The 25,793-nt window shown below is 43.5% G+C and overlaps 1 protein-coding gene across 1 annotated transcript in view; it reads left to right on the top strand.

Annotated features, from left to right (window-relative positions):
• MASP2 (MBL associated serine protease 2) overlaps positions 1–25,793 on the top strand; it is a 98,043-nt gene that overhangs the window by 19,627 nt on the left and 52,623 nt on the right. The window contains exons 3-4 of the mRNA XM_082274524.1: positions 7,664–7,841; positions 15,999–16,133. Coding sequence (XP_082130650.1) covers positions 7,664–7,841; positions 15,999–16,133 — 313 coding nt within the window. The remainder of the gene's footprint in view (positions 1–7,663; positions 7,842–15,998; positions 16,134–25,793) is intronic.

The raw sequence follows: 25,793 nt of genomic DNA, 5'->3' as shown, positions 1-25,793 counted from the left end.
TACTTTAACGGACAATTGCGCAGTCATGCGATGCTGTACCCAAATAAAATGTATGTCCTTTTTTTCCCCACAAATAGAGCTTTCTTTTGGTGGTATTTAATCACCTGTGCGATTTTTATTTATTGCGCTATAAACAAAAAAAGAGCAACAATTCTGAAAAAGAACAAAACAAAATAAAAACAATATTTTTCACTTTCTGCTATATAACATTCCCAAAAAAAAAAAATTAAAAATCAAATTTTTTCATCCTTTTAGGCCAATTTGTATTCTGCTACACATTTTGGTAAAAAAAACACCCCAATAAGCGCATTTTGATTGGTTTGCGCATAAGTTATCGCGTCTACAAACTAGGGGAACGATTTATGTCATTTTTAGCTATTGTTACTGTAATAATGACACTGGCAGGGAAGGGGTTAACCCAGGGGCGATCAAAGGGTTAAGTGTGAGCCTAGGGGAGTGTTTTCTAACTGTATGGGGGAGGGACTTGTGGAATCAACACAGAGGAGGATAGGATAAATAGGAGGATCACAGGCGCTCTGTGATCATTCCAGAAAGAACAACGGTCTGCTGTCTTTACAACAGCAGACCGTCGTTCTCTCTCCACGGGGAGCGATCGCGGGTGCCCGGTGGCAATCGCTGCTGGTGGCCCCGTAGATCGGCTTCTCTGCTGCTTAATGGGGGCAGGCGCGCGCCTCCTGTGGCGTGTGCGTGCACCCAGGAGCGTTCCTGCGAACCGCCGTACAGGTATGGCGGTTCACGCAGCCGAGCCAGCCTAAGCTAAAATTCATGGACTTTCTTCTTCTAATTTAAAAGCTGATGTATAGGGGATAGGAAAAGGCCAGTGCAAAGACTAGGGTATTATATAACAAAACATTTACGTATTTTAACGAATACAAGATGGGAATGAAATCTTGTTCCAATCAATTCCCTGTGTCTCCGTGGAGCCCCTGGCTGTACACCAATAGAATTTTGTTCACAAATGTTAGTTTTCAGAGCATTTCGTCAATTTAGGATTAGTTTAGGAGCTTTAGGCTTTTTTTGCCAAAGCTCCTAAACTCAACTCCATAAAAGCCTATGTGTCCATGTACACATAGGCTTTTACCAGGGTTTAGGAGCTGCTGCGGTTAAGGGAGCTTCAACCTCCCTCAACATCCCTCTCCTGAACGCGGAAGAGTCGTATTAAGGGTAGGAAAGTTTTGACCGCTAGCCAAAAAAATCACAGTAAATGCGCAATTTTGCAGCGTTTTTGCCTTTTCCCGCTGTGCGGTCAAAGTAGGCTATGTATACATGAAGCCTTAGTGATGAATAAATTCGAAGGAGCAGGATGGATAATTTTTCTTGAACAAACCAAATTCTAACTATGTACACAAATGTGTTGCGCTATGAATCAAATAACTGAAATTAGTGAGTCCAAGTGTCCAAACAAATATAAAACAAAAAGTCCCAGATTGAGTGATAATGAAGTGTAAACTGTCTTGTATCCCAAGATCAAAGGGAAAAAGGAATCACAGTCCCTCCACCATACAGATTTACCGCCACCAAAAGTAAAGATGTACTCTTACCAAAGAGCAGGGGCGTAACTACAGGGGTTGCAGTGGTTGCCTGTGCGGCTCCCCTGTACATCTGGATAGGAGGGGCGGCGGGGGCAGCATGTAGAGAAATCACTGTCCTCCGTTGCAGGAGGAAAATGGAGGAGATTGGCTCCTCTGTATGCTGCCTCACCACTCCTCCTATTCAGTTCACTTGTGTTCTGCTGTCTCTGGGCCCCTGTGTGCTCCCCCGCCCCCCCCCCCCCTCAACTGTGCTGCCCCCCCCCACTGTGCTCCCTTCCCTCCCCTTTCCTGCAGGCTGCTGCAGGGGATGTGTCACAATAGAGAACCAGGAAGGGGTTGGTAAATATGTAATTTATCAGCTCCTTCCTTTTCTGAATGGACAGAGTCATAGTCAGTGACATTGTAAAAAAATAAAATGATAAAAAATAATACAATTAAAATAACAAAAAATAGAAACTACTGACACCAGTGGGTGAACTTCCAGGATCGCAAAGGTCACACTTGCGACCGGGTCCTGGCATTTCACCACCATGGGGAGGCCCCAAGATGGCAGGAAGGGGGCCCACTGCAGAACGTGTGAAAGAGTCCTGCTGCGGGACCGTAATAAAGGGCCCCGCAACAAGAGTAAAGGGCCCCAGGATCAGTGGGAAGAGCCCCAGGCCTGAAGGTCCGTGGTGGCCCTTCATGGTTTCTTGCATCGGGGGCCCTGAAGGTTCTAGTTACGCCTCTGCCAAAGAGTATGGACCCACTATTATGGAAGGTCTAACGGGCTAAGGGATCTCATCTGGCACCATTCCAGCATGGAAAACCGGGGAAGGCTGCTCGAGACAAGCCACGGAGGTAACGTCAGTCCTCTAGCCTTAAGCCACCCGTAATGGTGGCATAGATCCCAATAAACAGATAATTGCTGATAGTGTATGCAACGGATGACCGGGTACCTCAGTTGACGGATGCTCCTAGTGCTTCCCGAGGGATACAAGCAGTCCACCAAACACCATAAACACCTCAGACCCCACGAACTGCCGCAGCTTGGTTGGAGTCTCGCCGTCTCCTACCCACCCTGGACCTACTACCAGGCTCCAGGTTCCAGTGGGTGAACCTCTCTTTCCCCAGAGAGGGCAGCAGGCACAGGTACAAGCTCTTACACAAGCTCTTACAAGAGTTTAGTAATTATCCAAGGGAGTATGAAGAACATTGCAATCTCTTGTAGCATATTCTCCCAATAAGAGACAGAACTCTAGATTGAGGGTGAAGTATACTCCAACTTTATTGAACAAGAAACATACTTTTATACAGTTTTCTCCCACAAGGTTACCGCCCAGGTGGACCTTGTGGAGAACATGACATGACATTCACAATCCAATGAAAACAGAGTTTTACACTCCCATACAGTGTACACAATCCCTTCCCTCTGCCTGATTACAGTAGCATATGCAGATGAAAGTGTATACAGGAACAGAATTAACTAATTATCTAGCCATCTGGACAGAACAATGTGAGGTCATTAACATTTAACAATGGGACAGGCACAATCCACATTCCCTCCCAATACACAAAAAAATAGGGAAGTCTGCCAATGACAGTCTGTGTGTCTCTCTCACAGACAAGCACACAGAATACACATTACCTAGAAGTCAGACTTCATGCCTAACAGCCTAAGTCTCCCAGTGTAAAGTGAGAATAAATCTTCATATTTCTTTATGAAGATATTGCTGACGAATATTACTGTCCCATCTGAAGCAATTCAAACCAATAATTATCTGTCTTTCACTCCCAGTGACGGGTAATACCGTCACAGTGTAAAACCTCTTTATAAAACGAAGTTTATTAAATTAGATGCACTTACATGGTTCAAGATGAGAATGAGCATAAAATCAGTACTTTCCAACAAGTATGATAGCGATCGCTTGTACATCCGGGTAACAAGATGACGTGGACAATGAGATCTATGCCACCACTACGGACGGCTTGAGGCTAGAGGACTGATGTTACCTCGGTGGCTTGTCTAGAGCGGCCTTCCCCAGTATTCTATGCTGGAATAGTGCCAGATATGATATTTTAGCCCTCCCATAATAGGGGATCCATACTCTTTGTTAAGAGTACATCTTTTAAATAATCCATGAAGGGCGCCTCATCCATATAGTGAGTTCTCTTACCATCTTTACTTGTGGTGGTGGTGAATCTGTACGGTGGAGGGAATGTGACTCCTTGTTCCCTTTGTTCTTGGGATACAATACAGTTTACACTTCATCATCACTCATTCTGAGACTTTTTGTTTTATATTTGTTTTGATACTTGGACTCACTAATTTTGGGTATTTGATTCATAGCGCAACACATTTATGTACATTTTATTTTAGTGAAAAATATCTCACGGTAGTGGTGCAGCTTTTGTCTATAGATTTTGTTTTTAACACGAGCGCAATATTTTTTCGTTGCTTTTTTCACATTCTAACTATGAATGTGGTTTTTGTTCATAAAACATGTACATAATAAGTCTATTATAAATCCTATTTAATATATCAGACATTCTATTCAAATTCAGACTGGTCTGGATGGAATTTTGAGTGCTTTCTGACAAAATTAGGTGACTTAGTGATGGCAAAAAAGTATATTCTGATGAGCAATTTTCTAGAATTCCCATACCAAAAAAAAAATTAAGCTTATATGGCCAGCTGCACAAGATATCCGGATTAATGCCCAAATTGATTTTACATGCTGCATGCTATTTCAGGGTCATCAACTCAAAAAGATTTAAAGTAACACTAGAGGAAAACCTTTTTTGTAATTTGTACAGAGCATAGGAGGATTATAAACCCTGTCAGATTTTATTTTGCCATCTGTATCCCATTGTGGAGATTTCCCTTCACTTCCTGTCCCATAACCAAACAGGAAGTGAGAAGAGATCCCTGCAAATTAACCACTGCTGGACTGGAAGGTCCTCTTAATGACCAGGCCATTTTTTGCGATTCGGCACTGCGTTATTTTAATGGACAATTGCGCGGCCGTGCAACGCTGTACCTAAATAAAATGTATGTCCTTTTTTCCCCCACAAATAGAGCTTTCTTTTGGTGGTATTTGATTACCTCTGCAATTTTTATTGTTTGCGCTATAAACAAAAAAACAGCAACAATTCTGAAAAAAAAAATAATATTTCTGCTATATAACATTCCCAAAAAAAAAAAAAAAAAATTAAATATCAATTTTTTCATCCTTTTAGGCCAATTTGTTTTCTGCTACATATTTTTGGTAAAAAAAAAATCGCAATAAGCGTATTTTGATTGGTTTGCACAAAATGTATCGCATTTACAAACTAGGGGAATGATCTATTTCATTTTTATTGTTTTTTTTTTTTTTTTTTTAGCGGGACTGCGATATTGCGGCGGACAGATCTGACCCCTAAAGTGGGGTACACACTAGTAGAAAATCTGCCGAAAATTCCCGTCCGAGGTAAAATCGTACGATTTTCGGCTAGTGTGTACACAACTTTCAGCAGCCGATGCCAACATTTTCAACGAAAAAAACGGAGGGACAAACACCAAAATTTTTATCTTCCGTCCCCAGACGACCAATTTTCGTTTAATGTGTATGCAGTACGTCCGTGAAAAATCGGATACGAAAGACCGCGCATGATCTGAAGTTGCTGACGACCCGGAAGTCTAGGAACAAATGTGCCAAAAAAAAGAAAAATCGGACGAGAAATTTTGTGAACATTTTAGCACTGTCAACTAAAGACGGTTATGACCGCTGAGCAAGAGAGAGAAAAATCTGAGGATATTTTGCCCGATTTCCGTAAAGTGTGTACGGGCCTTAACTGACATTTTTGACACTTTTAGATGGACCAGTGATATTACTACAGTAATCAGTGCTAAAAATATGCACTGTTACTGTAATAATGACACTGGCAGGGAAGGGGTTAACACTGTGGGCGATCAAAGGGTTAAATGTAAGCCTAGGGGAGTGTTTCTAACTGTGGGTGGGGGGGGCTTTTGAAATGAACACAGAGACCTGTGATCCTATATAGAAGGATCACAGGCGCTCTGTGAACATTTCAGAGAGAAGAGCGGTCAGCTGGGTTTACAACAGCTGACCGTTCTTCTCTCTCAGCGGGGAGCGATCGTGGGTGCCTGGTGGCAATCAGAGCCACCGGCCCCATGCATTGGAGTCCCCGCTGCCGAGTGGGGGCGCTCGCCCCATAGCTGCAGGCGCGCGACTGACATAGGGCTACGTCGGTTCGCGCAGGAGGGCCAACCTGCCGCAGTATATCTGTGCCGGGCGGTCCTTAAGTGGTTAAGGGAATTCCTTGGGGACCCCCAGGTCACCAGAACTAGCGTTCCTATTTATAGATTTCCCTTCTATTGCTTTTCTGGGGACGACCCAAAATGTGTCATTTTCTCTTACTTTCATTTTCAAAGATAATGGTAAACAGGACTAACAGAGAGGGTGAATCTCAACGGGGGGCACAGATAGCAGGTGTTCCAATCCCTCTGCACTCTGTCCAAAACTAAAAAAAAGAAGTTACGGTTTTAGTTATTTAGTAACTTTAGTTATTTAATACTACTTGTCTGGCTTTAGTTATACTACAGCCAGACAAGTAGTATTTTCAGAAGGTCGCCAATGACAGCCCATACATTTTTCTCTTGAAAGACCTCCTGTAACTCTGGTTGATCATCACAGTGATCATATAAAACTATGGAACTCTAAAAAAATCTAAATTTTTTTTATTTTATAACAAGAAATGTATAATTTTATGTGTGGTTAGAACTTCTGCCTAGCAGCACTAGGGTTGTCGGTTCGAATTCCAACCACGGCATTACCTGCATGGAGTTTGCATGTTCTCCTGGTTCTTGTGTGGCTTTCCTCGGGGTACTCCGGTTTTTCCTCCCATACTCCAAAGACATGCTGGTAGGTTTATTGGCTCCTGTCTAAAATTGGCCCCAGTATGTGTATGTATTATTGTGAGTTAGGGACCTTAGATTGTAAGCTCTTTAACCGCTTGCCGACCGCCGCAAGTACATAATGCGGCGGTCAGCCCCGGCCAGGCAAAGTGACGTATCGGTACGTCACTAGCCTGGGAGCCAATAGCGGGCGAGCTCGCGCCCCCGAAGGCACGCTCCCGCCACGGCTCGTTCCCTAACGAGTCCGCGCATGTGACCGGCGGACCCGATGTCCGCCGGTCACTCGCGATCGTCCGCCGTGAAGGGAGAAAGGCAGGCGGCTAATGTAAACAAAGCCGCCTGTCATTCTCCCCTGTGTAAGAATGGAGATCACACGGTTCTACTATGTAGGACCGTTGATCTCTGTTCTTACACCAGTAGCCAATCACAGTTAGAAACACACCCCTAGGGACATACTTAACCCCTCCTTCCCCAATAAAGTTAACCCCTTCCCTGCCAGTGTCATTTTTACAGTAACAGTGCATATGTATAGCATTGATTACTGCAGTAATGTCACTGGTACCCCCGAAAGTGTCAAAAATGTCAGTCAAGGGTCCGATCTGTCCGCCGCAATGTCGCAGTCCCGCAAAAAAAATTGCAGAACTCGTTAAAAAAACCAACAAAAATGACAAAAATCTTTCCCTTAGTTAGTAAACGCGATAACTTTTGCGCAAACCAATCAAAATACGCTTATTGTGATTTTTTTTTACCAAGCATATGTAGCAGAAAACAAATTGGCTAAAAATGTTAAAAAAATTTGATTTTTACATTTTTTTGGGGGAATTTCATATAAAAAAATGTGAAAAATATTGTTATTTTTGCAAAATTGTCGCTCTTTTTTGTTTATAGCGCATGATCAAAAAATCGCACAGGTGATCAAATACCACCAAAAGAAAGCTCTGTTTGTGGGAAAAAAAGGACATCAAATTTGTTTGTGTACAGCGTCGCACGACCGCGCAATTGTCCGTTATAGTCACGCAGTGCCGAATCGCAAAATAGGCCCTGGTCAGGAAGGGGGTAAAATCTTCCGGGGCTTAAGTGGTTAAGAGCAGGTACTGATGTGAATGTACAATATATATGTAAAGTGCTGCATAATTTGTAAAGCGCTATATAAATAACTGTAATAATAATAATGTCACCCGTAACCAACCCTATCTTCTATATATCCTCACAGCTCACTTCCCAGGGGAAGGATTTGGCCCATTTATGTGGTAAGGAGTCTACAGACACAGAAAAAGCCCCCGGAGACACAATTTTCTACTCCCTGGACAATAAGATGACTGTAACATTTCGAAGTGACTACTCCAACGAGAAGGAATTCACCGGCTTTGAGGCTTTCTATGTGGCTGAAGGTGAGGTAACACTGAAATACTGTTTTACTGCTACAGGGCGGCCGCGCTACGCAGGAATATATATATATACAGTATCTCACAAAAGTGAGTACATCCCCCACATTTTTGTAAATATTTCATTATATCTTTTCATGTGACAACACTGAAGAAATGACACTTTGCTACAATGTAAAGTAGTGAGTGTACAGCTTGTATAACAGTGTAAATTTGCTGTCCCCTCAAAATAACTCAACACACAGCCATTAATGTCTAAACCGCTGGCAACAAAAGTGAGTACACCCCTAAGTGAAAATGTCCAAATTGTGCCCAATTAGCCATTTTCCCTCCCCGGTGTCATGTGACTCGTTAGGGTTACAAGGTCTCAGGTGTGAATGGGGAGCAGGTGTGGTCAATTTGGTGTTATCGCTCTCACTCTCCCATACTGGTCACTGGAAGTTCAACATGGCACCTCATGGCAAAGAACTCTCTGAGGATCTGAAAAAAAGAATTGTTGCTCTACATAAAGATGGCCTAGGCTATAAGAAGATTGCCAAGACCCTGAAACTGAGCTGCAGCACGGTGGCCAAGATCATACAGCGGTTTAACAGGACAGGTTCCACTCAGAACAGTCCTCGTCATGGTCGACCAGAGAAGTTGAGTGCACGTGCTCAGCATCATATCCAGAGGTTGCCTTTGGGAAATAGATGTATGAGTGCTGCTCATATGTCACATTCTGCTATATAACATTCCCCCCCAAAAAATGTAAAAATCAAATTTTTTTCATCCTTTTAGGCCAATTTGTATTCTACTACATATTTTTGGTAAAAGAAAATCCAAGTAAGCGTATTTTGATTGGTTTGCGCAAAAGTTATCACGTCTACAAACTAGGGGAAAGATTTATGTAATTTTTATTTATTTATTTATTTTTTACTAGTAATGGCGGTGATCTGCGATTTTTAGCAGAACTGTGACATTGCTGAGGACAGATCGGACCCCTAACTGACATTTTTGACACTTTTGGGGGGGGACCAGTGACATTACTACAGTAATCAGTGCTAAAAGTATGCACTGTTACTGTAATAATGACACTGGCAGGGAAGGGGTTAATCCAGGGGTGTTCAAAGGGTTAAGCGTGAGCCTAGGGGGTGTTTTCTAACTGTATGGGGGAGAGACTTTTGAAATTAACACAGAGACCTGTGATCCTAAATAGGAAGATCACAGGTGCTCTGTGTTCATTTCAGAGAGAACAACGGTCTGCTGTGTTTACAACAGCTGAACGTCGTTCTCTCTCAGCGGGGAGCAATCGCGGGTGCCCACCGGCAATCGCGGCCAACGGCCCTGTGGATCGGCATCCCCGCTGCCTAGTAGGGGCGGGCACTCCTCCAGCGGTGCGCGCTCGCCCCTAGGAGCGCTCCGGCGAACCGACGTATCCATACGTCGGTTCGCGCAGCCCAGCCAGCTTGACGCAGTATATCTGCGGCAGGCGGTCGGCAATTGGTTAAAGGAATTCTCTACCTTACAAAAGAAAGACTCTTTACAGATCCTGTTGTGATTTATACTAAAGAGTAGGCCAGAGGCGTAACTAGAACCTTCAGGGCCCCAGTGCAAGAATCCATGTAGGGTCCCTGGCCGGGCCCCTTCCCTTCAAGTCTGGGGCTCTTCCCACTGATTCTGGGGTCCTTTACTCTTGTTGCGGGGCCCTTTATTACATTCCTGCAGCGGGACCCTTGCACGAGTTCTGCAGTGGGCCCCCTTCCTGCCATCTTGGGGCCTCCCCACAGTGGTGGAATGCCAGGGCCCGGTCGCAAGTGTGACCTTTGCAATCCTGGAAGTTCACCCACTGGTGTCAGTAGTTTTTGCAATCCTGGAAGTTCACCCACTGGTGTCAGTAGTTTTTATTTTTTGGTATTTTAATTGTATTATTTTCTTTTTTACAATGTCACTGACTATGACTCTGTCCATTCAGAAAAGGAAGGAGCTGGTAAATTACATATTTCCCGACCCCTTCCCGGTTCTCTATTGTGACACATCCCCTGCAGCAGCCGGCAGGAGAGGGGAGGGAGCACAGGGGGGGGGGGGGGCAGCACAGTGGGGGGGAGGGGGAACCATGGAAACACACAGGGGCCCAGAGACAGCAGAACAAAAGTGAACTGGATTGGAGGAGCGGCGGGGACAGCATAGAGAGGAACCAATCTCCTTAATTTTCCTCCTGCAGCTACAGGAGGAGAAAGGAGGACAGTGATTTCTCTACATGCTGCCCCCGCCGCCCCTCCTATCCAGGTGTACAGGGGAGCAGCATGAGGCCCCCTGGAGCATGGGGCCCGGTTGCAACTGCAACCCCTGCAACCCCTGTAGTTACGCCCCTGGAGTGGGCATAGAAAAACGTTGTTTTTAGTTTTTGTTGGAGTTGGAAAGGATTAGACTTTTAATTTTTTAACTTTTAATTTTATTGTTTTTATTTTAAGTTTTATAGCATACAAGAATAGTCAGGAGTCAGCCGTACACTTTCAATCATCATGAATAATACATAGTTTAATCAGAGGTAGGCTTATATATGTTATAAATACAAGAGTCAGGACACAAGGAAGTCATTCATTGAAGGCAACCAAATTGTATAATTAGATGTGTTTCAGCGGGTAGATTATTGTGAGATTGCTGAACAGTAAAGGTACGAGTGAATGTCAGAAAGAGAAAAAGAAGACAAGGAAATAGTAAAGATAAATAGAGGTAAAGAAGAAAGCTGTCTGGCCGGGGAAGAATAACCCATTAATGCTGACATTGCTAATAGCACCTAATCAGACCAAAGAATGACCAATTACCTCAGAAAAGCACTGAGGTGGTTGGAGTCTACAAATTCCATCCATGTGCTCCAGGTTTTAACCACTTAAGCCCCGGAGGATTTGGCTGCTCAAAGACCAGGGCCTATTTTGTGATTCGGCACTGCGTGAATTTAACGGACAATTGCGCGGACGTGCAACGCTGTACCCAAATGAAATTGACATCCTTTTTTTCCCACAAACAGAGCTTTCTTTTGGTGGTATTTGATCACCTGTGCGATTTTTTACTTTTTGCGCTATAAACTAAAAAGTGCGACAATTTTGAAAAAAGAACAATATTTTTCACATTTTTTTATATGAAATTCCCCCCAAAAAATTAAAAAATCAAATTTTTTTAACATTTTAGGCCAATTTGTTTTCTGCTACATATTTTTGGTGAAAAAAATTGCAATAAGCGTATTTTGATTGGTTTGCGCAAAGGTTATTGCGTTTACTAACTACGGGCAAGATTTATGTCATTTTTATTGTTTTTTTTTTTAACTAGTAATGATGGCGATCTGCGATTTTTTTTTGCGGGATTGAGACATTGCGGCGGACTGATCGGACCTTTGACTGACATTTCTCACACTTTTGGGGGTACCAGTGGCATTACTACAGTAGTCAGTGCTATAAATATGCACTGTTACTGTAAAAATTACACTGGCAGGGAAGGGGTTAACTTTATTGGTAAACAGTGGGTTAAATGTATCCTTAGGGGCGTGATTCTAACTGTGGGGGGGGCGTGGCTAGTGATGTAACCACAGAGACATACGATCCTACATAGCAGGATCGTATAGTCTCTGCAGTTACTTCAGGGAGAATGACAGGCGGCTTTGTTTACATTAGCCGCCTGCCTTTCTCCCTCTCCAGCGGGAGATTGCGAGTGACCGGCGGACATCGGAGCTGCCGGTCACTTGCACGGGGATGTTAGTGAACGAGCGGGGGTGGGAGCGCGCCTCCGGCGGCACGCGCTCGCCCCCTAGAGGCTCGTGGGCGAGCGACGTATTACTACGTCGCTTTGCCCAGTAGGGGCTGACTGCCGCAGTAAATAGTCGTGCGGCGGTCAGCAAGCGGTTAATACATTTCGTATATCTGACATGACAATCACCACCATGACTAAAGCCTCGTACACGCAATGAATTTCCGCCGACCGGTCATCCGTCTTTTGTCCAGAGTGGTGTCTGTTGGTTGGAATGTGCTCTAGACTGCACACGAATTTTCCCGCACGACAGAATTCTACTTCAGAAGTGATGTCATGTGTTGGATTGCTTTCTGTGTGTTCTTTCGTCTCTGAGTATGCCTAGTCTTGCTCATAAGATTTTTCCCCATCAAAATCTGTACTAATAAGATGAAAATTGGACGTGTTTTGATGGTCGACAAAAATTTTATTGCCTGCACACCAGGATTTTTTCGGCCGAAAAGTCGGAGTCGGTTGTCGGAAGCACCATACTAACAAGCCGAAAATCGGCAGATCGGTCGTCGGACGAAAATTCCCGGCTGAATTTCTTCTTGTGTGTACGGGGCTTTAGGCACCCCAGATGTAATTAACACACTTAATATAACCTTATCCCAACCCCTTACCTAAACTTCCTGCAGTAAATACGCAGACACCGTTATTGGAGTAAAATTGGCCAAAATGACCATTTATTAACCAGTAACAAAAATATATATAACACATTCCTTAGAAAAGGAACCAAAATAATATAATAAAAGATAACATAAGGTTGCTGATCTTTGGAGGCCCCAAATATCAAATACCATTTTTGTATCTGTGTAACTCTTAACTGTCCCCAGCCGCACCACCGGCTCGGGGACGACCTCAACACACAGCAGATACCTCCCAATTTAAACTACCAGTTAACCCATCTATTAACTGGCATTCCCCAGGTGACTCCATACCTTAGATGGGTCCCTCAGCTGATAAGCACAGCAGGTTTTACCAAAAACACCTCCAAAGACCCCAACCGTCAAATCTGAAAAACAAGCGCATTATACCGAAATTCCAATGTAGGGGCGGGCGGGAACGATCCTCCACCCACGCTGAACTGATGCCCGGGAACTACAGATCAGACAACTCCCCCCTCTTCTGCCCCTCCCCGCAACTAACCGGGGCCAATAGGGGAGAAACCTTACGAAGTTCATTTATTTTTTTAACCCCTGCTAGGCCAATTACACTGCTGGCTCAGTCATGCTCGCCCTGCGCCTATTTTGTTGTTGTTTTGCTCTGGGCTGTACTGAACATGAAGTGAGGTTAAGTCTTCCAATAATGACACTTGTTCAGTGTAAAAGGAAATGTCACTTACTTTGTAGAGACTTCCACTCCCTTACCGTCAGTGTTGCCACCCGTCAGTATTTTTACTGGCAGCCAGTAAAAAATGAGCACTTTTCTCCTGCCATTAAATGCCAGTGATAGGAAAAGGTTGCCAGTAAAAAATATGGCAAGACCATCCAAGTGCCTGCTACAGTGTGTTCGGGCAGCGGGGGCAGGTCTGGCGAAGGTGGTGCCTGAGCATATAGTGTGATGTCATGGTGCAAGGGAGCCGAGGGGAGCGGCTGGAGCCTCGTGGGCTGGTCTGTGGGATGGGAGCAAGGCAAACTGGGAGCAGAACCACCTGGCATGGAGAGAGATTGTCACTGTGACTTAGGAGGGAATATATCGTGTCAGTGATCTGTGCTGCTGCACACTGCTGTCAGTGTCACTGTGAGAGTCAATGTCATGTGTGTGTGCCTGACCATTCTAATTTCTTGCCCTCCTGAGTCCTACCCCTGAGCTACTTAGTTACTTACTATATCAAAAATAAACATTTTTTGCCTTAATATCTACCTTAAATCACATTGCTGATTTCATATTGTACTTGTTTGTAGCCTAAATACTGAAATTTGTACTTAAAACTGGAATTTTGCAACTTTTGGAAATGCCAGTAAAAACTTGGCTGTGCCAGTAAGTTTTGGGTGTCATGTCAGTAAATTTCACTCTGGTAGGTTGGCAACACTGCATCCCCGTGCCTCCAGGCCAAGAAGTGAAGGGATTACAACTCCTGTCAAGCTTTGAGGCCTGGTTCACACCTATGCAGGTTGCAGTTTGCATATTACAGGTGCATTTTGCATTTTTCAATACATGTTTTTGATCCATTCAAGTCTTTGGAACCAAAAAGTCCCTGGCCCTTTCCATAAAATGCACCAATGTGTATGTGACCCATGGGAAACCATGGTGAATGGACTGTAGTGTGTTTCTGCAAAACTTAAAAATGTACTAAAAAATGCACGGGGGGGGGGGGGGGGGACCAGGAACCATGTTTGCTCAGGTCAAGGAGGGTTGGGACTTTAAATGAGAGACAACAATCAGGCTGACAGGAAAAATGGCACATTTATTGTACATACAGGTATACAACACCACAGATGGAAATATACATAAAAAATAATGCAGAAGCTAGTAAATGGTCCCCAATTCCAAATTTATAAAAAAAACAGCATGGCAAAATTCCAGATAATAGTAAAGTGATAAAATATAGTCATGACATCAATGAACTCGTATATCAAGTAGTAGAGGCGTAGTTGGCTATGTTAAAACATCACAGAACTCAACGCGTTTCGTGGACCTAAATCGCCACTTCGTCAGGAGTGGATGTATAATATAAATCTATAAAAAATAGATAAGGAAATTGGAACAATGATGATGATTAACAAATATGAAAAAGGGGGGGCAGAGGAGGGAAAAAGGGGAGAACAGGCCCCTAAATTCCCAAACTTACATAGCAGCCAGATGGTGCATGGCATTGGAGATGAGGATGACCCCACGTGTCCCACCCGGGAGCTGAGGGTACACAGGTGGCCAGGCGGAACACGCCACACACATGATGAGTATGGGTGGAGAAAAATTAAGTGAAGGATGATAGTGTAGCAACATGAAAGGATATCTGTCAGATAGGGTATCCTCATCTCCAATGCCATGCACCATCTGGTATCAAACTGATCGCATGTGCAACACCATGGCAGTTGAAGATCAAACAGAGACTAATATGGTAACTTTCATGGCTGAAAAGTACAGGAAGGTTAAGTTCCGCTTTAATAAGCCTGTGTCCTTCTATTTGGATTGAAAAGATGATCAAACACATTAAGGAAATTACCACCAACAGTTTACATATTTATATGGTATTTATAAAAATCTGCGTGTTTTCCAACAAAAAACGTGCATAAAATTAATATAGGGTGCAGCTCTGATGCAAAGGAGTTGATTTACTAAAATTGGAGAGTGCAAAATCTGGTGCAGCTCTGCATAGAATCCAATCAGCTTCCAGTTTTTTTTTTTTTTTGGCAAAACCTAATTGAACAAGCTAAAATTAGAAGCTGATTGGCTGCCATGTACAGCTGCACCAGATATTCCACTCTCCCGTTTTAGTAAAGCAACCCCAAATTTTTTTAATCCACTTCTCCAAGGTAAACAACAACAACAACAAAAAATCTAAGTGAACTTATTAATTGCCACATCTGTGGAGTAACTGTGGTAAGTAACATAAACACCAGTTTTTCTCTCGAAGGATCTGGTGTTTATGTTACTCTTTGTTACATTTCAGTCAATTAAACGGGCCATAGATGGATCGAATCTTGGCCGGCTCAGCAAGGACTAATCGAGATTCAATCCATCTATGGGCAGGCTGGTTGTACATCGATCAATTTGGGTACAATCAGTCTTTTGGATTTTTTACATGCGATTCCTGCCGGTAGCTATACCCGCTAGCAGAAATTATCGGGTTCTGCTGGCCGGGAAGGCTCCCCGCTGGCAGAACACAATAGTGTTGCAGGGGAATTGAGCAATTAATCTATGGCCTGCTTAAGTTATGAGAGATCATACAGTAGCCACTTATTTGTGGGGATTAGAAGGTGTCCTCAAACACAAAGTGATGACCGCACTCCAATGAAAGTAAACATGTGAAGTTTATTCACCACTGTAAATCCAAACTGGACATCAATACATCACGGACAAGGACAAAGGTAGACGCGTTTCACGAGTTTACAATCGCTTACTCATAACCATTATGAGCTATGAGTAAGCGAGTGTAAACTTGTGAAACGCGTCGACCTTTGTCCTTGTCCATGATGTATTGATTTCCAGTTTGGATTTACAGTGGTGAATAAACTTCACATGTTCACTTACATCGGAGTGCGGTCATCACTTTGTATTTAAGGATACTGCTGGAGACTACAGATTTGACCTGCACCGGATCAAATCTTCCTACCTGAGCAGCTTACCTGCAATTGTTTCAGGGATTGGAAGGTGCCCTTACATTTATTAGTTATATGGTAAGAATAATGGTATATTTATTATACTCAAACTTATAACTTCCCTGTGTCCCCCATACAGATATAAATGAGTGTGAGAAGAAGAACGAGGATGATGAGGACACATGTGACCACCACTGTCACAATCACATTGGTGGTTATTATTGCAGCTGCCGACCCGGTTTCAGTCTTCACACAGACAAGAAAACCTGCATAGGTAGGTCTACAGGCATATAAAGTATGACAGATTCTTCTTCAGGACCATACCTGCCAACATTCTCACATCAAGTCCTGTGGTGAAGCAGACCATGATCTAAATGTATAGGTTTTGTTCAAAGTAGTGTTGTCAGTTCTCCCCTGTTTGACTACAGAACCCCTCCCCCTTATGTCATAGAGATGAGAAGAAGGTGTTCTATTGTCCATCAAGGGATAACTTAGGCTGACAACACTGCTTGGAATTTCGGCACAGCAGAGACAGCCTTGTCAGCTCACTACATGAAATTAGGAGCCCACTGGATTTTGTAGCAGATCATTAGGCAATTTTCTGTACTCACAGCATTGTAAAGAGATAAAAACATGGAAAAATGTGTATGTGTTATAGAAATGCATAGGCTTCTGTTGATTTTGCCCAGGCACACACTTAAAGCATAAGTACACATTTTGTAACATGTAACATATGCATTGACCCTCCCAATCCCCCGTTTCGACAGCTAGCCGGGGATCTTCTCCCCCCCACTAGCTGTCACAATCTAAAAAATACATTGCGACCCAAGCCCAGAGGTTATGTTGGATTTCCTGACCTTGCCTTATACTGTACGGTGGTCCATATGACCAGAGTGGTCAATTGGTGTAAACACACCTCTCACAGACTTTGGGTGTCATTGGAACAGGAATCAGTGGCTGCCTCCCTAGCCGGCCTTCCATGGACAGGAGTCAATCTTGAGTAGCGCCTCTCCACTCCTTGATTGAATCCACCTTGATAGAAACTCACTGGATATAGATATACTGTAGATAGATATAGATACAAAGTGGCAACTTCCCCTCGCCACTGACTCCTATCATTGGCCACCCAGACTTGGCTCCGGGTCTTACTAATAGAGCCTTTCAACTCCTACATGATCTGAACCTAATCAGAGCTTCTTCCTTCCTTGGTCTATCTGGATAGGTCCGCTCGTCAGAACTGTTTGGTTGTTTTAACTCTTCAACTTTTGGCCAATTAAAACTGTTGCAACTAACCTACTTCCTCCAGTCTCTTCCCGATCATTCCAGTTTTCGAAGACAACCTTCTTCATTTGAAGACTCTTGTTTGGGAGAGGGGCAAATTCGGTAATCTCTCTCTGTTTCTCACAATATTTTACTTGCAGTCATGTCTTAGCAAGACCCACCATGTTTGCTCAAATGGGAAAGAGACCTAAACTCCACGTTTTCGGAAGAGCAAAAGAACAGAATATTATTTTTTACTTACAAATCTTCCCTTTGTAGTAAATATCAGGAGACCTCTTACAAAATCTTAACTCACTGGTACCGGACCCCGGTTAGCGTTCCTTTTCCCTGGACTCAGCCGATTATGTTGCCGATGTGGCATCAAGACTGGCACACTATTTCACATTCCCTGGGACTGTCCAAAGATTTGCCCCTTCTGGCAACAGGTTTTACAAATCGTGCACCAGCTCACGGGATACTCTCTGTTCGACACCTCTGCTGCAGTGCTTTTTAAAGAGGAAGTAAACCCTCCTCTGACACTTGTACCTATAGGTAAGCCTATATTAAGGCTTACCTATAGGTCAGAGGCGTAACTAGAACCTTCAGGGCCCTGATGCAAGTAACCATGAAGGGCCCCCCAGACCCCTGGCCGGGGCCCTTACCTTCAAGCCCAGGGCTCTTCCCACTAATCCTGGGGCTCTTTACACTCGTTGCATGGCCTTTTATTACGGTCCCGCAGCAGGATTCTTTCACAAGTTCTACAGTGGGCCCACTTCCTGCAATCTTGTGGGCCCACTTCCTGCAATCTTGTGGGCCCACTTCCTGCAATCTTGGGGCCTCCCCACAGTGGTGCAATGCCAGGGTCCGGTCGCAAGTGTGACCTTTGCGATCCTGGAAGTTCACCCACTGGTTTGCTACCGGGCCCCCTGGAGTATGGGGCCCGGTAGCGATTGCAACCCCTGCAACCCCTGTAGTTACGCCCCTGCTATAGGTACTGTAAATATCTCCTAAACATGTACCGTTTAGGAGATATTTACATTTGATGCAGCCAGTGACGTCACTGGCGCATGCACTCTGAAGGAACGGCCGACCGTGCCGTTCCTTCAGAGCCCTGTGCCGTGACCGTCGGCTCCCGCGCGCGTGCGCGGGAGTGACGTCACCGCGGCTCCGGCCAATCAGATGGCCGGATGCCGCGATCCCGGAAGACGGGCGACTGGACATGTCGCCCGTCATAGAGGTAAGAGAGCGGCGTGGCGAGGGCTCGTTCTAAGGTAAGTATTTGATAATGAGCTAGTATGCGATGCATACTAGCTCATTATGTCTTTCTCTTTCAGGATGTAAAGAAAAAAAAAAAGTTTTTCTCGGTTTACAACATCTATAATTTGACTCCTATGTAGAGTAAGAGATTCTGTAATTCCCTATTGAAGCATCTTCTGAATGCCGTTAGGGTATGTATTCCTAGTATGTGGAAACAACAAGCCCCGCTCCTTATATCGCAATGGTTTGCCAGGGTGAATGATATTTAGCAGGTGGAACACCTCACTGCGGTCCTCAGGGACAAAACGGAGGAAGACAATATGTGATGGCTATATTGGGACATGTTTAATTTTTCCAATGAATAATTAACATATTTTTAACTAACTGAGGGTATTTAGTTCTGAGAGCTTGGTTCCTTATGCTTTCAACCCCCTCTGAGGTTCCCCTTCTTTCCCTTACTCCTCTCCCTTTTTTTTTCTTTTCCCCTGCCCTTCTTTTTCTCGCTCTTACTTTTCTTCTTCTTTTCTTTTCCTCCTCATTTTTGGACACCTAGTGTGTCCACCTTTCTGTCTGAAAACACCCAAAAATGCCTTTTCGGTACGCACGGACCATATGATATGTTTTGTGAGCTAAGCAGGGTACCCCCTTTTTGAAGAGGGTTGTCGCTTGCCCTTAAATTAAAAAAAAAATGCCTGTAGGTGATCTGATCCTCTCAGTATGTACATGCAAGCCATGTTCCTGCAAATATTTTATAACACAAGGTCATTTTTTTTTTCCTAAAGTTGACTACGACCCTGAATTGTTCGTCACGATTTATCAATGAACAACATAGGGTATATAGTTTGGTTAGTGACCATTAACCTCTGTTATGTTCATTTCCATTATGTCACCGCTGTTAAGCTTCGTCAGGACTGTGCTGTCATGTCATACTACTGTGTGATGTTGCATACCCTTAACCACTTTAAGACCGGAAGGATTTGCCCCCTTCCTGACCAGGCCCTATTTTGCGGTTCGGCACTGCATTACTTTAAGGGACAATTGCGCAGTAGTGCGACGTTGTACCCAAATAAAAATAATAATAATAAAAATAATAAAAATAATGTAATTTTCCCCCCCACAAATAGAGCTTTCTTTTGGTGGTATTTGATCACATGTGCGATTTTTATTTTTTGCGCTATAAACAAAAAAGTGCGACAATTTTGAAAAAAAAAAAAAAAACAACATTTTTCACATTCTGATATATAACATTACCAAAAAAAATTAAAAAATCAAAATTTTTTAACATTTTAGGCCAATTTGTTTTCTGCTACATATTTTTGGTAAAAATAAGCGTATTTTGATTGGTTTGCGCAAAATTTATTGCGTCTACTAACTACGGGAAAGATTTATGTCATTTTCATTGTTTTTTTTTTTTTTTACTAGTAATGGCGGCAATCTGCGATTTTTTGCGGGACTGCGACATTGTTGCGGACAGATCGGACCCCTAACTGACATTTTTTACACTTTTGGGGTGACCAGTGACATTACTGCAGTAATCAGTGCTATACATATGCACTGTTACTGTAATAATGACACTGGCAGGGAAGGGGTTAACATTATGGGTAATCAATGGGTTAAATGTGAGCCTAGGGGAGTGATTCTAACTGTGGGGGGGGCGTGGCTTCTGAAAAGACCATAGAGGCATGTGATCCTATATAGAAGGATCACATGGACTCTATTATCATTCGAGGGAGAAGAATGGTCGGCTGTGTTTACAACAGCTGCCCCGTCCTTCTCTCTCAGCGGGGAGCGATCGCAGGTGTCAGGCGGCAATCAGAGCTACCTGCCCCGTGCATCGGCTTCCACGCTGATGAGCGGGGGTGGTGGCGTGCGCTCACCCCCTAGCCTCCTGAGAGCGAGCGCCGTACATGTACGGCGATTCGCCTGGGAGCGGCTGCCTGCCGCAGTACATCATAAACTGGTTAAACAAAGAATAAAGAAAAAAAAAAAAATACATGGCCATTTTCTGTGAATGGTAAAATAAAACGACAAGGTCCGACAGTCTTTGCAGCTGTTGGCATGTAGTTCTCAATTAACCTCCACGGCGCTGTTGAGCACTGTTGTAGTTCATTGAGCTTCCTGCAACTGCCTGCTCATATCAGGGGTACGGACAGACAGATACACAGGCAATCTGCAGGATCATAGCATTACATTCTTGATCTGCTGATCGTGGGTACAATGCTTTACAGGCTCCTAACAAAAAAATTATAGTGAAAAGGGTAAAAATATTGCGCTTAAACACTTAAAACACAACCAAAAAAGTGCTTGTGTGCATAAACATATAAATAATAAATATATATACTAGTGAATAAATAAATAAGTATATATGTTGTGAAAAGTCCTTAGTGAAATATATCAACAATCCTTAAAGTGCCCAGTGCAATACGGATCTCTCAGCAATGACTGAAAATCACTTTAGCTTCAAGTGAGGGACCTCCACCATAGGGACTTTCTCCACCCAGTGCTCAGGGTAAATACTTCTTACCGAAGCTGGTGGACCCCTTAATTACAGGGGGTCTAAAACAGCATATAAGGTCCACAAATGCCTCCAAGCTATCCTTCAGGTCCCTTAATAAGGCTCAGCTCGCACAAGGAACTCCAAGTATTTCCAGGGTGGTATGGTATGGAGAAAAAGATAAGGAAACTCCGATAGTGTAGTATGTTCTATTATAGGGGTTGTTTAATAGAAATGCACTTACTCAAACATCATATACAGAATGCCTTCATGGGGTAAATGCAGCATGGGTTCGGTGTACGGGACGCTCCTCTCTTCCTGCGTATCACCAACCCGGAACTCCACGGTCTCACGTTCCCCCGGGAACGTGAGACCGTGGAGTTCCGGGTTGGTGATACGCAGGAAGAGAGGAGCGTCCCGTACACCGAACCCATGCTGCATTTACCCCATGAAGGCATTCTGTATATGATGTTTGAGTAAGTGCATTTCTATTAAACAACCCCTATAATAGAACATACTACACTATCGGAGTTTCCTTATCTTTTTCTCCATACCATACCACCCTGGAAATACTTGGAGTTCCTTGTGCGAGCTGAGCCTTATTAAGGGACCTGAAGGATAGCTTGGAGGCATTTGTGGACCTTATATGCTGTTTTAGACCCCCTGTAATTAAGGGGTCCACCAGCTTCGGTAAGAAGTATTTACCCTGAGCACTGGGTGGAGAAAGTCCCTATGGTGGAGGTCCCTCACTTGAAGCTAAAGTGATTTTCAGTCATTGCTGAGAGATCCGTATTGCACTGGGCACTTTAAGGATTGTTGATATATTTCACTAAGGACTTTTCACAACATATATACTTATTTATTTATTCACTAGTATATATATTTATTATTTATATGTTTATGCACACAAGCACTTTTTTGGTTGTGTTTTAAGTGTTTAAGCGCAATATTTTTACCCTTTTCACTATTTATGCGTATACACGTTTTTATTGCAGCTTGCACTATGGAAGCAATTCCTCACATATAATCAATATTTGACTAATAATTTATTATCGAATATCACCATTTGCGCAGTTTCTTTTGGGTTACCAATTCGTTTTTTAAAAAAATTATAAATGCATATATTTTGGCCTGCAAAAAAGTGTTAACCGCTTGCCGACCGCCGCACGACTATTTACTGCGGCGGTCAGCCCCTCACAGGCAGAGCGACGTAGGTCTACGTCGCTAGCCTGTGAGGGTCTAGGGAGTGAGCGCGCGCCCCCGGAGGCGCGTTCCCGCTCCCACGCGGTCACAGAGCCCCCCGCGCGTGTGACCGGCGGACCCGATATCGGCGATCGTCGGTACAGCGGGAGAAAGGCAGGCGGCTAATGTAAACAAGCCGCCTGTCATTCTCCCCTGTGTAGAAACAGTGATCATACGGTTCTACTATGTAGGACCGTTGATCATTGTTCCTACACATCAAGCCACAGCCAATCACAGTTAGAATCACACCCCTAGGGACACACATAGCCCCTCCCTCTCAAAAAAGTTAACCCCTTCACTGCCAGTGTCATTTTACAGTAACAGTGCATATGTATAGCACTGATTACTGTAGTAATGTCACTGGTAACCCCAAAAGTGTCAAAAATGTCAGTCAAGGGTCCGATCTGTCCGCCGCAATGTCGCAGTACCGAAAAAAAAAATCGCAGATCGCCGACATTACGCGTTAAAAAAAAAAACAACAGAAATGACAAAAATCTTTCCCTTTGTTAGTAAACGCAATAACATTTGCGCAAACCAATCAAAATACGCTTTTTGCAATTTTTTTTACCAAACATATGTAGCGTAAAACAATTTGGCCAAAAATGTTAAAAAATTTTGATTTTTAAATTTTTTTTTTGGGGAATTTCATATAAAAAAATGTGAAAAATATTGTTATTTTTGCAAAATTGACGCTCTTTTTTTGTTTATAGCGCAAAAAGTAAAAACCGCACAGGTGATCAAATACCACCAAAAGAAAGCTCTGTTTGTGGGGAAAAAAAAGGACGTCAAATTAGTTTAGGTACAGCGTCGCACGACCGCGCAATTGTCCGTTAAAGTCACGCAGTGCCGAATCGCAAAAAAAACCCTGGTCGGAATGGGGGGTAAAATCTTCCGGGGCTTAACCACTTACCGCATACTAACGTAGGTCTACGTCGGTAAACTTTGCGGTAGTGTACCGGGATGATGCCTCTAGCTAGAGGCACCATCCCGGTACCGTGGTTTAGAGCCGACGGTTGGCTTTCCGTCGGTACCGACCGATGCGGCTCGGGAGCCGCTCGATCGGTACCCGGGGGGGCGGGAGGGGACGTCCCCCCCCCTCCCTCCGCCTTCCGTGGCTTTGCCCGGGGCTCCCGTTCCACCGGGAGCCCCGAGCACCCAGCCGGCACGTCCACCGGCTGGATGGAGTCCCGATGAATGCCGGAAACGGCATTGATCGGGTCTCCGATGACGTAACCCGGAGGCGGCATCCATGACGTCACTTCCGGGTTACTGTGCTGCAAAAGGCGGCAAATTTAAAAAACGGCTGTATGCAAAAATGCCGTTTTCAGTGTTTTGCATACAGGGAAGTGTAGTGGAGGGGTCTTTTAGACCCTCGATCCCTCCATAAAGTGTACCTGTCACTACATATTGGTGTCACAAGGGATGTTTACATTGCTTGTGACAGCAATAAAAGTGATCAGATTTTTTTTTTTTTTAAAACTTTAATAAAGTTAAAAAAATAAATAAAATAAATGGGAAAAAAAAAAATAATTTAGCCGCCCCCGTCACCGTTAGCTCGCGCACAAAAAAAAAACGTATACGGAAGTCGAGCCGCAAATGAAATCGCTGTTCAAACCACACATGTGAGGTATTGCCGCGTTTGCCAGAGCGTGAGCAATAATTTAAAAAAAAGAGCTACACTCTAACTCAAAACTGGTAACCGTTAAATAAATTTAAAGCGTCGCAGATTGAGATCTCTATTGACCGTAGTTTGTCGCGATCCCACGGGGGGGCGCAATTTTAAACCGTAACATGTTGGGTATCTATTTACTCGGTGTGACATGTTCTTTCACAATATATAAAAAAATGGGCTAACTTTACTGTTTAGTATTTTTTAAAATTAGTGAAATGTGATTTTTCAAAAATTTTCCAAAAAAATGGCGCAAATACCGCGTGATAAAAAATATTACAATGACCGACATTTTATTCTCCAGAGTCTTTGCTAAAAAAATATATATAATGTTTGGGGGTTCTAAGTAGTTTTCTAGGAAAAAATACTGATTTAAACTTGTAAACAAAAAGTGTCCGAAATAGGGCTGGGGCTTAAGTGGTTAAGTGGTTAATTTTTTTTTTTTATGTGAATTTATTTATTTTATTATTTATTTATTTTATTTTTATTATATACTGGGGGGGGGGGGGCACAAAACAATAACCAGACTTTGAATACCAACCCCTTACTTTAAATAGACAAATAGAATTACATGATGCTCAGATAGAAATTAAAACGTATCCATTTTTATTCACAAACACTTTGCAGACATGAGCATACATAAAAAAAATCTTGTCCCAGAGTACAAAGAAGACTACAGGTACCGGTAACTACTATCAGTAACTGCTATAGGTGGCTGATTCATATGTTCACAATTGCAGATTTCTTTTATTTTGGTATACACTCACCGGACACTTTAAGATGTATACCTAGCTAGTATCGGGTTGGAAACTCTTTTGCCTTAATTCTTTGTCGACTGCAAATCCCCCATTCCACCACATCCCAAAGGTGCTCTACTGGATATGGTGACTGTGGAGGCCATTTGAGTACAGTGAACTCATTCTAAATTTCAGTAATCCAGTTGGAGATGACTTGAGCTTTGTGACATGGTGCATTATCCTGCTAGAAGTAGACTTTAGAGAAGATGGGTACACTGTAGTCCGAAAGGGATGGACATGGTCAACAACAATACTCAGGTAGGCCGTGCTTCACTGGTACGAAGAGGCGCAAAGTGTGCCAAGAAAATATCCCCCCCACCATTGCACCACCATGGATCCATGCTTTCATGTTGTTTACGCCAAATTCTGACCCTACCATCTGAATGTTGCAGCTGAAATCGAGACTCATCAGACCAGGCAACGTTTTTCCAATCTTCTATTGTCCAATTTTGGTTGGCCTGTGCGAATTGAAGCCTCGGTTTCCTGTTATTAGCTGTTGCCTTTCTATCATCTCGAACCAGTCTACCCATTCTCCTCTAACCTGTGACATCAACAAGGCATTTTCATCCACACAACTGCCACTTACTGGATATTTTCTATTTTTCAGACCATTCTCTGTAAATCTGAGAGATGGTTGTGTGTGAAAATCCCAGTAGATCAGCAGTTTTTGAAATACTCAGACCAGCCAGTCTGGCACCAACAACCATGCCACATTCAAAGTCAATTAAATCTCCTTTCTTCCCCATTGTGATGCTCAGTTTGAACTTCAGCAAGTCATCATCACCACGTCTAAATGCCTAAATGCATTGAGTTGCTGCCACGTGATTGGCTGATTAGCAATTTGTGTTATTCAAGCAATTGAACAGGTGTACCTAATAAAGTGGCCAGTAAGTATATATGGATACTATCCATTAGTGGACTTTTGTTCAGCCCTCCTAAAGTACAAACTAGTCAGAGGCGTAACTAGAACCTTCAGGGCCCCGGTGCAAGAAACCATGAAGGGCCCCCCGGACCCAGTGTTTATGCCCTCTTGGCCAATATTTTTTAAAAAAATTATTATACAATAAAGATGAATACATTTTTATTTCTATTTAAACGTCTCATGTAATTCTACTATTTAACCACTTCTGGACCGTAAGGATTTGCCCCCTTAATGACCAGGCCATTTTTTTGCGGTTCGGCACTGCTTTTTTATAACGGAAAATTGCACGGTAG

This window comes from Pelophylax lessonae (genome assembly GCF_965119305.1).
Source record: "Pelophylax lessonae genome assembly, chromosome: 12".
In the NCBI taxonomy this organism is placed as follows: Eukaryota; Metazoa; Chordata; class Amphibia; order Anura; family Ranidae; genus Pelophylax; species Pelophylax lessonae.
Note: the sequence above shows the minus strand (reverse complement) of the source record. Positions and strands in the feature narration are given on the sequence as shown.